The sequence below is a fragment of the Engystomops pustulosus genome, chromosome 2 (genome assembly GCF_040894005.1).
Source record: "Engystomops pustulosus chromosome 2, aEngPut4.maternal, whole genome shotgun sequence".
NCBI classification, from domain to species: Eukaryota; Metazoa; Chordata; class Amphibia; order Anura; family Leptodactylidae; genus Engystomops; species Engystomops pustulosus.
Genome location: NC_092412.1, coordinates 246,016,602 through 246,033,561, shown reverse-complemented (window position 1 = coordinate 246,033,561; position 16,960 = coordinate 246,016,602). Strand labels below are relative to the sequence as shown.

At 45.8% G+C, this 16,960-nt stretch overlaps 1 protein-coding gene across 7 annotated transcripts in view; it reads right to left on the bottom strand.

Moving 5' to 3' along the window:
- Window positions 1–3,681, bottom strand: part of SON (SON DNA and RNA binding protein) — a 58,372-nt gene extending 54,691 nt beyond the window's left edge. For all 7 annotated transcript variants that reach the window (XR_011853387.1, XR_011853388.1, XR_011853389.1 and 4 more), the window contains exon 1: window positions 3,528–3,681. Coding sequence is in view for 1 of the 7 variants with exons in the window: in XM_072138693.1 (XP_071994794.1) it covers window positions 3,528–3,607 (80 nt within the window). In the remaining 6 variants the exon portion in view is untranslated. The remainder of the gene's footprint in view (window positions 1–3,527) is intronic.
- Between the last annotated feature and the right edge of the window lie 13,279 nt (window positions 3,682–16,960).

The window sequence follows — 16,960 nt, the reverse complement described above, 5'->3', positions numbered from 1 at the left end:
TTCAACACTAAGACCCAGCTGGACCAGAACCAGTGATGTCCCAGTTATTATTGTAGCCTATACTTGGCCTACCTGGTCACATATACTAATGTCCCCAATTATCTTGGAAAACAACTAAACTTTTCAAATAAACAAAAGGTGTCTGATTATAATGATAAGAATTATAATCCTCTATGACTAGTGGGGGCCCAGCACATGCACCAATGCTGCTCGATTATTCATCTATATTAGGCTGCATGGAGGAGGTGAGCGCAGCTCACCCCTGCCTCTCCATAGCGATATATGGCCGTGGCGCCGTAATACAGGAAAAGATAGGACATGTCCTATCTTTTCCCGGGCTACGGAGCGGTATGGTGCCGCATGTGTGCTGCACCTACCGCTCCCGTAGGGCGCCGTGAGCCCATAGAAATGTATGGGGGACGTATATCGGCCGCATATACGTCGACCATATATACATCCCCCATACTGTAGTGTGAATGTAGCCTTAGGCTGCGGGAGACAGACATGTACAGTAACTGGTCATCTCCAGAAGACCCAGAGAATTTATTAATCACCAAAAAAAAAACCTTGCAAAATTAATAATGCAATAATTTAAAAATTACAATTTTTGATTGTAATGATTAATGAATTACCGTATGTAAAAAAAAAAAAAAATCATGCTGTAGATATATAAAATGTAAGTAGAAGCTGTAATGGGGATTATCTCAAACTATTTATTGAAAAAGGAGCCAAAAACCGCTTGGTGCACCACCGCATAAATGTCACTGTCTCAATATGTGGCCTTGAGCATCAGTTACTGCTGACTACATCTCATGATATTCACAAGTCACTAGTCATCCGAGGCGGAATCCCCCTCTTTTAGATAGGCGGCCCACAGGTTATTGAGGTTCTGGTGCTATATGTCATGTAAGCTGACCCCATAGGTTTTCCATGGGATTCCTTGGTCTCCAAACAGTCGATCCCTATTGATGTGACCTCGATGAGTTGGTGAATTGCAGTCTATTTACTTACACTACACATCACATCTGAGGGAATACCCAAACACTCCCCAAACAAATTCGGTATAATTTCTCTCCCTGTGAGATCCCTTCTCTTACATCAGGCTTCAGATAACCGTATGATACGAGTCCTAGCTGTTACACCCCACAGTTGAGAAAGAATAAATAACTGGAGATCACAAGTTCTTAAAAGTTTCTTTACTGCATCCTTGTTAAAGTACTGCTCTGTGAAATTTTAACACGGTTGAAATTAAAAAAAAAAGTTTTTAAGAACTGCTGTGCTCCAATTATTTATTCTTTATCTATAATGTAAGTGTATGGACTATGCCTACAGGTTAGAGAACTACCACAAGTTCACGGTAAACTCAATAAAGTCCTGAAACTCTGAAGGAAAGATTAAAGATAGTGTCCCCTATTTTTACTAGTTGTTACACGGCACCATGAGATAGGAGAACTAATACATTTATAGAGAGGCATCATATTCCACAGCGCTTCACTGATCATGGGGGACATAAGCAAAAGTAGACATTATAGGGCAGTGATGGCTAACCTATGGCACTGGTGCCAGAGGTGGCACTCAGAGCCCTTTCTGTCGGCACTCAGGCCATCACCAGAGAGGACTCCAGGTATCTTCCTGCAGTCCCAGACAGCCCGGGACATGCTGTGCAGAGCTATTTAAAAGTGACAGCTGTACCTGGGACTATTTTCTGCTTTATTGGTGTCCTCAGAGTGCTGGTATCAATGAAAACTGTAACAGAGAAGGGAGTATAAATCACAAATTAAATTTCTGTGTTGGCACCTTGCTATAAATAAGCGTGTCTTTGTTGTAGTTTGGGCACTCGGTCTCTAAAAGGTTTGCCATCACTGTTATAGGGTAATAAAAACATGGTCAGATTAAAAAAAAAAATGAAGCCTCTGCTCGGCAGTGATAACAACCTATGAGCTAAGAAGAGGCTCAAATGACAAGTATACAAGCCCCAGTTACAAAAACAAATTTATGATTATGGAATTGAAACAGAGGGCATGCTGGGAGATATAGTCTTTGAACTCAAAATGGTCTCTGTCTGAAAAGCAACCGGTTATCAAAAAATTGACCTAATAAACAGCTACCAGGATGTTGACAAACAGCTTCCAGATCATGTTTCTTTCATGGCATCACCCAGAAAATCAACTTTATAATAATAGTAATAATTCCATTATTTATATAGCGCACACAGAACTTACTAAATCAGTCCCTGTCCCCATGGGGCTCACAATCTAATCATCCTACCAGTATGTTTTGGAGTGTGGGAGGAAACCGGAGGACATCACGGAGAGAACATACAAACTCTTTGCAGATGTTGATCCTGGGACTTTGAAGTCATATGTTAATTGGTTGCATAAAGTCAGGTAAGTGGAGAGTTTTACACCACAGTCTAGCTCTTCCTGCCTCTGTACACCTCCTCCCATGTGATATACATTATGCGCCAGACATCAGGAGATCTGGTCAGTGTGGTCCCTGGATGCAGGACCATAATTACACCGATTGGAGAAATCTGAGGCAGGGAAAGTCAACTTCAGTGTGAAACTCTCCGCCTCCTTGACTTCTTGAAAACAAATTACATCTCACTTCAAAGTTGAATGTCTGGATGATGCCACCACACTGGACCATGAAATAGACATCTAGAAGCTGCTCAGCTGCTTGACAATATACTGCTAGTGGTTTATTGGACCAATTTCTTATGACAGGTTCCCTTTAAACCCAGCATTGCTTATCAGGATACACACTAGAAGATGGACCTGAAGGCTCATGTATGCTTTGGCAGCTTTCAGTTGGTGGTAGATGATGGGAGTGTCAGATATTTATCACTTGTGTACAACACAGCAATAATCCGGAGGTTGTAGGACTACAACTCCCAACATGGATTTTCAGGATACTTGTGTATGTTACAGCAGTAGTTTACAACACGGTAGTCGTCCTGTGATTGTAGAACTATAACTCCCAGCAAGCACTTAGTTGCAAATAATCAGAAATTATTTTATTAAATCACCATGGCGAAAAAAAAAAAAAAAAAAAAAAAAAACACGTAGAGATTTCAAGCATTTGACCATGGAGGGTCTGGAGAACTACAATACCCAGCATGCTTCCCAATAGATTTATAATACGCTATGTCATGCTGGGAGTTGAAGTCCAGAAGGTAAAAAGCAAACAAGAGTTAAAAAACTACAGTTCCCAGCATCGCACTGGGAGAATACAAGAGTGAGGGGTGCGCGCTGGGGGTTGTAGTCCTGTGCCGTGTGGTGCCGCACATGCGGCCTCCGAGTGGCGGTGGAGGGAAGCAGGCCCCGGGCGCTGTAGTAGTGGAAGACGGCGCCACCCGCAGCTCTAGGACCGGCTCCCTCCACGGGCGGATGGCGCACACTGCACCGAACCCTCTGCAGCACATTGCGCCGTGTAGGCCCGGCCAGGCCGCGGCACCTCAGGCTGCCCTCCATGCTATCCCCCGGCTCCGCGCGCACACACACCCGGCCGCCGCCCCGCGCACTCACCTGTTACGGTTTTCCTCTTGAATCTCCTTGAATTTATTAACCACGAAGGAGCGGAAAATTTGTTCAATGTTGGTCGCCATGGCGCTCCGGACCTACTCCGCCTCCTCTCGATGGTCCGGGCACTTTCCTTACGCAGTGACGTGCGCGCTCACGTGCGCGCTCACGTGCGCGCCGGGGGGGAGCGATGAGGCGGGTATAATGTTACACGGAAATCCCAGGCGCGCGCCCCCCGCGCCGTGACCGCGCGGCCCCGTGAGTGCGGGGAGATTTCGGACCAATCAGCGGCGTGTGACGCGGGGAGGCGCGAAAGGCGGCGGGGGCGCGTGCGCGCGCAGAGATTACCGCACATAAGGGAAACACTCCTGTATAAAGTCCTTCGTGCTACTGCGCGGTCTCCCGAAAGTATAAATAAAGTTTAATATGATGCAATTGTAAAAAAATAAAATAAAATATTGGTTGGGGAAGGTTATAGTTGCCCATAGCAACCAATCTGCTGTTATGGGCCGAGTCTGTGTGTTATACAGGTTTCATAAATCTAGTTCTAGTTTACTATCTATCAGGGCCGGATTAAGGTTGGTGGGGGCCCCTGGGCGCAAAATCTGGTGGAGGCCCCACTAAGTGTAGCGTACACACACGTCCTCCTGCTTCCTTTCCACTATCCCAGCAGTAACACAGCTACATACAGCCGCCAACGCTCCAGTAACACAGCTACATACAGCCGCCTCACCCCAGTAACACAGCTACATACAGCCGCCTCGTCCCCAGTAACACAGCTACATACAGCCGTCTTATCCCTAGTAACACAGCTACATACAGCCGCCTGGCCCCCAGTAACACAGCTACATACAGCCGCCTGGCCCCCAGTAACACAGCTACATACAGCCGCTTCGCCCCCAGTAACACAGCTACATACAGCCCCCAACCCTCCAGTAACACAGCTACATACAGCTGCCTCACCCCCAGTAACACAGCTACATACAGCCGCCTCGCCCCCAGTAACACAGCTACATACAGCCGCCTGGCCCCCAGTAACACAGCTACATACAGCCGCCTGGCCCCCAGTAACACAGCTACATACAGCCGCCTCCTCCTCAGTAACACAGCTACATACAGCCGCCTCACCCCAGTAACACAGCTACATACAGCCGCCTCACCCCCAGTAACACCGCTACATACATTCGCCTCACCCCAGTAACACAGCTACATACAGTCTCCTCACCCCCAGTAACACCGCTACATACAGCCGCCTCATCCCCAGTAACACAGCTACATACAGCCGCCTGGCCTCCACTAACGCAGCTACATACAGCCGCCTCGCCCCCAGTAACGCAGCTACATACAGCCGCCAACCCTCCAGTAACACAGCTACATACAGCCGCCTCGCCCCCAGTAACACAGCTACATACAGCCGCCTCGCCCCCAGTAACACAGCTACATACATTCGCCTCACCCCAGTAACACAGCTACATACATTCGCCTCACCCCAGTAACACAGCTACATACATTCGCCTCACCCCAGTGGAACAGCTACATACAGCCGCCTCATCCCCAGTAACACAGCTACATACAGCCGCCTCATCCCCAGTAACACAGCTACATACAGTGGCCACAGCACGAAACAGTGAGTACTCGTGGTGCTCACAGTACCGAGCCTAGGCGCTATGGACGCCTTTGAGGGAAGTATATCCGGTAGCAAATTTGCGGCCAGATATACGTCCCCATACGTTCTTGTGAATGTACCCTTATACAGACGTGTTTATACAATTACCCACATTTATATACATATACACACACACATAAAGTTCTACACTCGTATACTTGCACCCATATATACACACAAGTATACACTTATACACACACATTTATGCACTCATATACATTTATAAACTAATACCCAGAGTATATACACATATAGAAAATACACACACATTCAGTATGTACAGCAATTACACACACATATGGGAAATACACACACACACATTCAGTATATACAGCATTTAAACACACATACGGGAAATGCACACACACACATTCTGTATAGAGAGAATATACATACATTCCATATACACAGTATATACAAAAACCACATCATTCACATATATATAACTGTACACACATATATGCGTGTATAAACACAGTAGATGCATATATGCACAGTATATACATATATACAGTAGATGCATAAATATACAGTATATACATATATACACGGTAGATGCATATATACACAGTATATACATATATACACGGTAGATGCATATATACACAGTATATACACATATACACAGTAGATACATATATGCACAGCGTATACATATATACACATATACACTGTAGATGCATATATGCACAGCGTATACATACATACACATATACACTGTAGATGCATATATGCACAGCGTATACATACATACACATATACACAGTAGATGCATAAATACGCAGTATATACATATATACACAGTAGATGCATAAATACGCAGTATATACATATATACACATATACACAGTAGATGCATATATACACAGTATATACATATATACAGTAGATGCATAAATACACAGTATATACACATATACACAGTAGATACATATATGCACAGCGTATACATATATACACATATACACAGTAGATGAATGTATATACAGTGTATACATATATACACAGTAGATGCATAAATACACAGTATATACATATATACACAGTAGATGCATATATACACATATACACTGTATATACATATATACACATATACACTGTATATACACATATACACTGTATATACATATATACACACAGAAAAACACATATGTATATACTTACCTGTTAGGGTGACCGGGTGCCTGTTCGGGCGGGTGGGGGTTCTTGCCGCTCCTTGTTCGCCGGTGGGGGGGAGTCGGTCGGTTGCTTATTCGGCCAGGAAGGAGGGGGGTTGGCGGTTGCATAGGGAGCGGGGTGCGGGGGAGCCGGAGGCGGTGTTGAGCGGGGGTCGGGGGAGCCGGAGGCGGTGTTGAGCGGGGGGCGGGGAGCCGGAGGCGGGAGTGAACGGAGGCTTGTGAGCGGAGCGAGGAGCCACTGAGCGGAGCGGGAAACAGTGTTGAGCCGGGAGTGAGGGGGGCGGGGCCGGGGGGGGCTGTTGCTTGTTTAGGTGGGCCTGGAAGCGGTCACCTGTGCCGAAGGGAGGGCGGAGTGGCGGCGGGCGGCTCTCCATGCAGCAGGATGAGTCGGCGGGCAGTTTATGCAGGGGCTGGATCGCCGGGGAGGTGCTCGCCTATGCCCGGAGGCGGCGGGCGGCGTTCGGCTCATGAGGGGGGGCACGGGAAGTGCGATCTGGTGGGGGCCCCTAGGGGGGGCAAGATGGTGGGGGCCCCGGGGCTCGAGCCCCAGGAGCCCCGCCTATAATCCGGCCCTGCTATCTATAGTCACAGGGCCGTATGGGGGACTTATATACCTACCTATGTATATACTTCCCACATAGACGGCAATGGGCTCACGGCACCGTACCCTTCCGTAGCGATGTAACAAAACAACGTAAGGCCGCAGTCACATGTGCGGCTAGTGCAGACAAAGCGCTACGTGTGGCGCCAGCTTAGGGTGAAGACACACGTGGCGTTTTTAGGTCGTTTTTGGGCCGTTTTTAGTCAGTGCGTTTTCAGATCGTTAAAAACGCATGCGTTTTTGACCAGTTTGAATTAAGATAATTGGTCAAATCTGTCAAAAACGCATGCGTTTTCGAAAAACGCATGCGTTTTTTAACGCTTGCGTTTTTAACGATCTGAAAACGCACTGACTAAAAATGGCCCAAAAACGGCCTAAAAACGCCACGTGTGTCTTCACCCTAAGGCCGGCGCCACACGTGGCGCTTTTGTCTGCGCTTGCAAACGCGATTGGGAACGAGCCGCCGGTGTTTCGCTTTAATTTAACGCGAAACACCGGCGGCTCGTTCCCGATAGCAGTCGTTTCCATGGAAACGCCGATGCGATCGGGCCGAGGCCCGCCCCGGTGGGCGTGCAAACGCAGACAAAACACCCTGTGTGGCGCCGGCCTAAGGCCGCATTCACACGTTGCGTTTTCATTGCATTTTGAAACGCATTACAACTGCTGAGGAGAGGTGATTTACCTAATTACATTACTGTTAACATTTGCGTTTACAAAAATGCAATGAAAACACAACCAAAACACAACTTGTGAACGCGGCCTGAGGCCGGTGACACAAATGGCGTTTTTGGTGTGTTTTTTCAATTACCTTTTTGTATCCTTGTAAAACACATCAGTTTTGCATACTGGCTTTTTTTAATGGGTTTTTGGATAAAGTGTCTTAACTTGGCGTTTTCTACCTTGCGTTTTATCACAGGGTTTTTACAAATTCCAAGAGACAAAGCTGCACGAAATTAACGCACGTCAGGCATTGCGTTTTTTAAAAACACAAACACAAGCAAACATTTGTAAAACAGATGTGTTCGAAATTGTGACAAAAATGCCACGTGTCACCGGCGTTTAAATTGCGTTTTTAAACACAATACAACAATGAGGGCGCTTTCACACGATACGATGCTGAGGATCCATTGCGTTTTAGCAGATGTAGTGGAAACGCGATGTAACCTTGGCATGTCTTCAAGACTGGCGGCGCTGTCACAAAACGCAACGCACAATACAATGCAAACACAGCCAAAACATCCCACGTGACCACGCCCTGAAGCCTTTAGAATGCGTCGAAAACGCATCAAAAAGCGCAAACCACAGCAGAATTTGTGTCCATAATCTGAGCAGGAAGTTGCACGCAAGAAGAAGAGCGCGTCATCCCATGGATAATGTTACGAATTCCGTATTTAAAGGAAACCTACCATTTCGGATCTACCTATTAGGGCGTGGTCACACAGGACGTTTTGGCTGCGTTTGTGTTTGCAAACGCAGACCAAACCGCACCCACCGGGGCAGGTCACGGCCCGATCACATCGGCGGCCTGCTCACATCGGCGGCCTGCTCACATCGGTGGCCCAATCGCAGCCGCCGCTGTTCTGCATTACTTTCATTTCTAGGGGCACATTTACTTACCCGTCTTGACACTTTCCCCTAAAGTGCATTGTCCGACCGTAATGCACATCTGCCGCGATTCACTAAGATCGTGCACGCGATTTCCTGCATGTGTCGCTTCCCCGCTTAGGTCCGACAGAGTTCACCATCTTCTTCCCGGTGCATGTAAGTGCCTGATCTTGCGACACAATTTGAAAGTTAAATTCCGCACTCAGTCTGAATCAGTCGGATCGTTCTTTGGCCTGCCCCCAATTTCTGGGGGGCAGCTGCGCCAAAATCCTATCGCGTGCAACACAATCCCCAGTTAAATACCTCTCACAGCCGTGCAAAACCCGAAAATGTCTGAATATCTGACTAAAGTGCGGCCGCGCACCCTTAGTAAATAAGCCCCAATATGTAGATCTGAGATGGTAGGTTTCCTTTAGGGCGCGTTCACACGTTGCGTTTTGACCTGCGTTTTCATTGCGTTTGAAACACATATACAACAGCTGAGGAGAGGTGATTTGCCTAATTACATCACTGTTAACGTTTCCGTTTACAAAACGCATTGTAAACGCGATGTCAACACACACACGTTAACAAAGCGTTAACACATGCGTTTTGTTAACGCATGCATTAACATTGCGTTTACAAACGTAAATGGTAATGTAATTAAGCAAATTACCTCACATCAGCTGTTGTATATGCATTTCAAACGCAATGAAAACGCAACCAAAACGCAACGTGTGAACGCGCCCTTAATGATAATGACAGAAAGTAATAATTAGCAGCTTTCTCTATTTGTGACTATGGGAGTTCCAAAAATAACCCACCACATCCTAAGTTTTCACATTTCCAAGGTCCTATGAGGACAACGTTTCTGTCTTTATAAAAGGTCATAGGTACCAAGACTGAAAGCAAAGATGTCTGCCCCTCCATGCCCTAAAGATGACACTCACCATGAATCATCCTCGTCTCACGGGAATCACTAAAGATAGAAGATAGAGAAGATAAAATCAGCGTTCACTTGAAATAAGATCATTTTCTCTATTTCCCATCACACTTTAATGGCTGTTTTAACCCCTTCCTTGCACCATGATGTACAAAACACTGAGACAACACACAATGGGATGCTCCGTTTTTTTTTTTAACCAAAGCTGGACGCTTCTTTTTTTCATCCCTTGCAAAAAGAAATTTCCTTCTCTATTTTGCTATAATTTCAGTAGCAGAATCATGACGGAGGGCGTGGCTTCACATGGCATTTAGAAATGGGATGCAAATGCTTGGGGGAGGAGCTTCGTCTAATCTCATATGCAAGATGCATGCGATCGGTAACGAGCACCCGGTGTTTTGCATGTGAACAATGTAAAACACGCGATGCTCATTGCCGATTGCATGCATTTCACAGGAAACGCATATGTGATCAGGCAAATTATGCAAATAAGCCGGAGGGGCTCCAGGCTCCATTAACAGCCCGGAGCCACTGAGGCTCATCTGCATAATTTTTAAACTTTTTTTTTTTTTAACCAGGACCTACAAGAAGAGCAGAACCTGCCATAGGGGGCACACACCAGTATGTCAGTGTGCTTGGTTTACAATACTTCATCCTAGTGGTAAATTTAGTTTAACCCCTTAACGCTCTGCGCCGTAGCTCTACGGCGCAGAGGTATAAGGGATGTATGAAGAGGGCTCACGGGCTGAGTCCTCTTCATACAAAGGTGGGGGTTTTTGCATAATGCATAAAACCCCCACCGCTAATAACCGCGGTCGGTGCTAGCACCGACCGCGGCTATTAACCCCCCCCCGTTGCCGCCGGCAAAGTCGCCGGCGGCATTTAAAAGACGGTTACCATGGTAGCCTCGTGTCTTCTTTTGACACGAGGCTATCTGGCAGCTGCAGATTCGTTACAATGAGCCAGTGGCTCATTGTAATGAATGTGCTGCAAAAATGCCATATATTGCAATACAGAAGTATTGCAGTATATGGTAGCAGCGATCTGACCATCTAGGGTTAATGTACCCTAGATGGTCTAAAAGATAGTTTTTCCCTAGAACTGATATAAAACATAATAAACAGTAAAAATCACAAACATATTAGGTATCGCCGCGTCCCAAAATGCCCGATGTATCAAAATATAAAAACGGTTACGGTCGGCGGTGACCTCCGAGGCGGGAAATGGCGCCCAAATGTCCGAAATGCGACTTTTACACCTTTTTACATAACATAAAAAATGAAATAAAAAATGATCAAAATGTCGCACAGACCTCAAAATGGTAGCAATGAAAACGTCGGCTCATTTTGCAAAAAATGACCCCTCACACATTTCCGTGCGCCAAAGTATAAAAAAGTTATTAGCGTCAGAAGATGGCAAAAATTTTTTTTCTTTTTTGTACACATTCCTTTAATTTATGAAAATGTATTAAAACACAATAAAACCTATATAAATTTGGTATCACCGCGATCGCACCGAACCAAAGAAAAAAGTAGGCGTGTTATTTGGAGCGAAGAGTGAAAGTTGTAAAAACTGAGCCCACAAGAACGTGACGCACGTGCGGATTTTTTTCAATTTTTCCACATTTGGAATTTTTTTTCAGCTTCGCAGTACACGGCATGTTAAAATAAATAACATTACGGGAAAGTAAAATTTGTTACGCACAAAATAAGCCCTCACACAGGTCTGTACACGGAAAAATGAAAAAGTTATTGATTTTTGAAGTTGGAGAGCAAGAAATGAGCCGAAAAACCCTCCGTCCTTAAGGGGTTAAAGAGTACTTTTCACCACCTCACACATATGGATATGTTGGGGCTTATATCGAGATTCAGGGATACTTTGAATTTTCTTTCTAACCCTCACGGTTGCTGAGATATTAATAAATATATCTGACCATTATAATACTCTCCGCTGTCAGAGAGGAGGAGCTGGAGCAGAGGTATTTATCAGTGAAAATTAGCATAACACATGCCCCCCTCCAGCACCTCCTCTCTGACAGTAGAGAGGATTATAATGGTCAGATACTGAAATTGATATCTCAACAACTGTAGGGTCTTGAAAGAAAACTCAATGGGGCACATTTACTAAGGGACGTCGGACGAATTTCCGTTGGGTTTCCCAAATTTTTCCGTTTTGCTCTGAATTGCCCCAAGTTTTTGGCGCACGTGATCAGATTGTGGCTCATCGGCGCCGACTTTCAGGCGACACAAACGGGACGTGGCCGTTGGACAAAACAACTTATTCGGAAAAACCGTGGAATTTAAAAATGAAATTGTGTCGCAAGACCAAGCACTCACATGCATCGGGAAGAAGATGGTGAACTCCGGCGGACCTGAGCGGGGGAAGCGACACGTGCAGGAAATTGGACAAACGTTTTTAGTGAATCGCGGGAACTCCGAATCCTCGTCAACGGGACGGGTAGGTAAATGTGCCCCAATGTGCCCCTGAATTTGTGAAGCGGCCCCTACAGAATGATATGTTCATCTTCACATGTGTGAGGTGGTGAAAGGGCCTCTTTAAAGGGAACCTGTCATCAGGAGCCCTTTTTCTGGCTCCCCCATGCCCCTATAGAGAATAGTGTACACATTGCCAAAGTGTTTTTATAGTAAAACTGGCTTTAATTGAAAAAAAGATAAGATAAAAGTTTAACTTTCTATGTGTAGAGCTGTGTCCCTAGTCCCATGGGACGGGAGGAGATATGGGGGACATGTGATTTTTTTTTTTTTTTTAAATCGATGCATGAGGGAGCTGTTTCCCGAGGGTGGGGGGAACAATTCGTCACTGGCCACTCCCATGGGACTAGGGACACTTCTCTGCATACAGAAAGTAAACTTTCATCTAAATTATCTTTTTTTCTTTTGAAAAAGCCATTTTTACTATAATAGCACTTCGGCAATGTGTACACTATTCTCTATGGGGACATGGGGGAGCAAGGAAAAGGACTGCTGATGACAGGTTCCCTAGGTTTGACACCTCTCCAATAGATGTCTTTTGCTGCCATCTACTGCTCAAATGTAGTGTTAAAGGGAACCTGTCACCAGGAGAGCCATTTTTAGCACTCCCCCAGTCCCCACAGAGCATAGTACATACACTGCCAAAGTGTTTTTGTATTAAAAATAGGTTTTACAGAAAAAAAGATATGTTATATTGTACCTTTCATTAGCATCTGCTGTGTCGCTAGGCAGTTGCCTTTTGGGAGGAGCTGGAAAGGAGCAGTTCCCCCCCACCCTTGGGGAACAGCTCCTCCATGTGACCTTTTCAAATATATGAAAACACCCATCACTGGGCTTAGTGACGCCCCCTGCTCCTCTACAGCCAATCCCGAGTGAGGGGAGTTATTCATATATTTGAAAAGGTCACATGTTACCCAAGGGTGGGGGGTAACTGCTCCTTTCCAGCCCCTCCCAATTGGCAACTGCCTAGTCACACAGCAGATGCTAATGAAAGGTACAATATAACATATCTTTTTTTCTGTAAAACCTATTTTTTATACAAAAACACTTTGGCAGTGTATGTACTATGCTCTGTGGGGACTGGGGGAGTGCTAAAAATGGGTCTCCTGGTGACAGGTTCCCTTTAACATCTGCAATATAGCATGCCTGCCGCTGAAGGGTTAAAATGAGATGTTTATGTTATGTTGAAACACTTGTTATCTTTCCTGCAGAATCACAGGCAGTTATTGGTTGGCAGGTCAACATAATTTGGATTGAGCTTTGTAAGAATCTATAAATAAAAGCTTCTTCCAAGGTTCTGGGCTTTTGGCTTGTGTCTTCTAGTGATGGGATTTCCGGCTCTTCTTAGTCAGCTGGCTCATTAGGCTCCGCTCACTAAGAAGAGCCGGCTCTTCTGGCTCCTGAACAGCTCCCTATTAAATATATAATAGGGAGCCGCAGGCCAGTTAGTCACCCCACACCACACCACACCACTTGTAACCCGATTTTATCTGGTTAAAGGGGGCGTGGTGATCTGTTTAGGGGCTGGGTTTAGTGAGCCATCGGCTCTTTGTACCGGCTCATTTGCAAATGACACATTACTAGTGTCTTCTGTCTAAGTTAAGTTTGGTTCTGTGTCAGAGAGATTGCTGCCCATGCAGCAGAACCAATCTGTCCAGTGGCCTGGCACTAACACCACAGGCCTCCTCTTCACCATATGTCCGGGGATGTGTTACTGTACACACAGGAGCGTCCCAGAGGATTCCCTTATCTATTTTGCACCTCTGCCCCCTTCTTCATGCATCTGCTTACTGGCCCTGCGGGGTATGGACGGGGTCTGTTGCTGTGGACCAAGTCACCGTTACACATTCTGTTGCTGAGCTTCAACTACAGCCACCCACTCCGGTTACTGGGAATCCGGCTGCCCCCCACACAGCGGTCAGACTCCGATGGGGTAGCGTTGTAGAACACCATGGATCATACGGTTGCTAGGTACCGCAGAATACTTACAGATTCCCTTTAGGGAGAGCAGTGCCATAAGGGGGACTTTAGCTATGCCTTGGATTTGCCTGAGGCCGCATTCACACATGGGGCACATTTACTAAGGGTCCGAGTCATGTTTTTTCCACCGGGTTTTCCGAATTTTACCATTTTGCGCCGAATTGCCCAGGAATTTTGGCGCACACGATCGGATTGTGTCGTAGCGGCGCCGGGTTTCACGCGACGAAAAACAGGGGCGTGGTCGTCGGAACTCGAGCGTCACCTGATGGACATCGGGCGCATGACCTCAGTGAATCACCGGAGAATGCACCGCTGGATCGCGACAGGACCAGGTAAGTAAATGTGCCCCATTGTGTTTTGAAACGCATTTCAACAGCTGAGGAGAGGTGATTTGTTAACACATTTGTTAATGTCACATTAACAAATGTAAACAAAAACAATAATGTAATAAGGCAAATCACCTCTCCTCGGCTGCATTTCAAAATGCTATGAAAACGCAACATGTGAACGTGCCCTAATGGAGATGTACATGATATGGTGCTTTCCGGGGTATTCCCATCTCAGCTATTTGCCATAACAATACCTCTTTAAATTCCCATGTTATGCTTTTCCCCCCTTAAAGGAAACCTACCACTTAGTATGGCAGGGGTAAGCTGTAAGTACCGAGCACCAGCTCAGGGTGAGCTGGTGCCGGTACTTACTTTCGTTAGTGTTAAAACCGCGGTATCGCGGTTTTAACACTTTTTAAACTTTAGGGCAGAAGGGGCTTCGGCGCTGCGCGCGACCGTGCGCGCGCAACATCTCCGCTATTTCCTATGGAGGCGCGCGCACGATCGTGCGCACGCAGCGCCGAAGTGTCTTCTGCCCTAAAGTTTAAAAAGTGTTAAAACCGCGATACCGCGGTTTTAACACTAACGAAAGTAAGTACCGGCACCAGCTCACCCTGAGCTGGTGCTCGGTACTTACAGCTTACCCCTGCCATACTAAGTGGTAGGTTTCCTTTAATCCTTGGTTTAATCTCACAATTTGGGCCTGTATCCAGAAACACTTGTGTACCCCTGATACAAGAATCCCTGAAATAATCCAAAAAGAACAGCCCAGCCCCCTGATACAACCCTCTCTGGATCACCACTGTCTATGTTTAGCCAAGGAACAATGATGTCCTGAAAGTAAATGATTAACATGAAAATAAACGGCTCGCTGCTGAATGTTTTGACTCTTTTTTTTTTGTAGGAGAAAGTGACAGATTGGATTGTGTGTAATCTAACAATGTAGGAGGCTCTCCTTACTGCAAGTGGTTAACTATGACATATGAATCCTATAGCACTATCATTAAAAAAAACTACTGAGAGCACACGGCCTACGCTTACATAATACTAAGGGAATGTTCACATGGTGAATTTGTTTAATCTGCCTCAGCTCCCCCTGCTCTATAACATGCCGCCTGCAGATAGGACACTATGTACAATCTGCTCAGCTCCTCCTGCTCTATAACATGCTGCCTGCAGATAGGACACTATGTACAATCTGCTCAGCTCCTCCTGCTCTATAACATGCCGCCTGCAGATAGGACACTATGTACAATCTGCTCAGCTCCTCCTGCTCTATAACATGCCGCCTGCAGATAGGACACTATGTACAATCTGCTCAGCTCCTCCTGCTCTATAACATGCTGCCTGCAGATAGGACACTATGTACAATCTGTTCAGTTACTGCTGCTCTATAACATGCCGCCTGCAGATAGGACACTATGTACAATCTGCTCAGCTCCTCCTGCTATATAACATGCTGCCTGCAGATAGGACACTATGTACCCTCTGCTCAGCTCCTCCTGCTCTATAACATGCTGCCTGCAGATAGGACACTATGTACAATCTGCTCAGCTCCTCCTGCTCTATAACATGCTGCTTGCAGATAGGACACTATGTACAATCTGTTCAGCTCTTCCTGCTCTATAACATGCTGTCTGCAGATAGGACACTAAGTACAATCTGCTCAGCTTCTCCTGCTCTATAACATGCTGCCTGTAGATAGGACACTATGTACAATCTGCTCAGCTCCTCCTGCTCTATAACATACTGCCTGCAGGTAGGACACTATGTACAATCTGCTCAGCTCCTCCTGCTCTATAACATACTGCCTGCAGGTAGGACACTATGTACAATCTGCTCAGCCCCTCCTGCTCTATAACATGCTGCCTGCAGGTAGGACACTATGTACAATCTGCTCAGCTCCTCCTGTTCTATAACATATTGCCCGCAGATAAGACACTATGTACAATCTGCTCAGCTCCTCCTGCTCTATAACATGCTGCCTGCAGGTAGGACACTATGTACAATCTGCTCAGCTCCTCCTGTTCTATAAGGACACTATGAAAAATGTACTCAGCTCCTCCTTCTCTACAACACACTACATGCATATAGGTCACTATGTACATTCAGCTCTGCTCCTCCTGCTCTATAACATGCCGGCTGCAGACAGATAACTTTGTACCATTTTCTCAGCAGCTCTACTAGTTTCTGGTGGTGCTCAGTGAACAAACCAATACAGCTCAATCCATTCCTGAAAGTAAGAAAATGACAATTGAAAATAATACATGTAATATTTATTCAGACGGTAACGTTTAGAATCGGATACAAAGACTCCACATCCGGTTAACTAATAATAACAACTATGTGACATCAGGGGCAAATGGGCCGCAGCAGAAACAAGACATTTTTGCAAAAAGTTTGCGGCAAAACTGTGCTGTGTATCCCTTGTCTAAACGGGCAGCATCATATTTAATGAATGCTAAGGACAACAGCGCCCCCCAGAGGCCAAACTATGTACAGCCCTCAGTATTCACTACTGGTATATGGTCTTCCATAATTATAGTTTCATTATGTACCAGAGGTTCTGGTCTTTTCTTCTCTAGATGGATGATGGGAGGAGTTGTAGTTACTCAGGCTGCTGGCCCTTTAAGTTTCCTTTATAAATGTCCTGATAATAGGGGGAC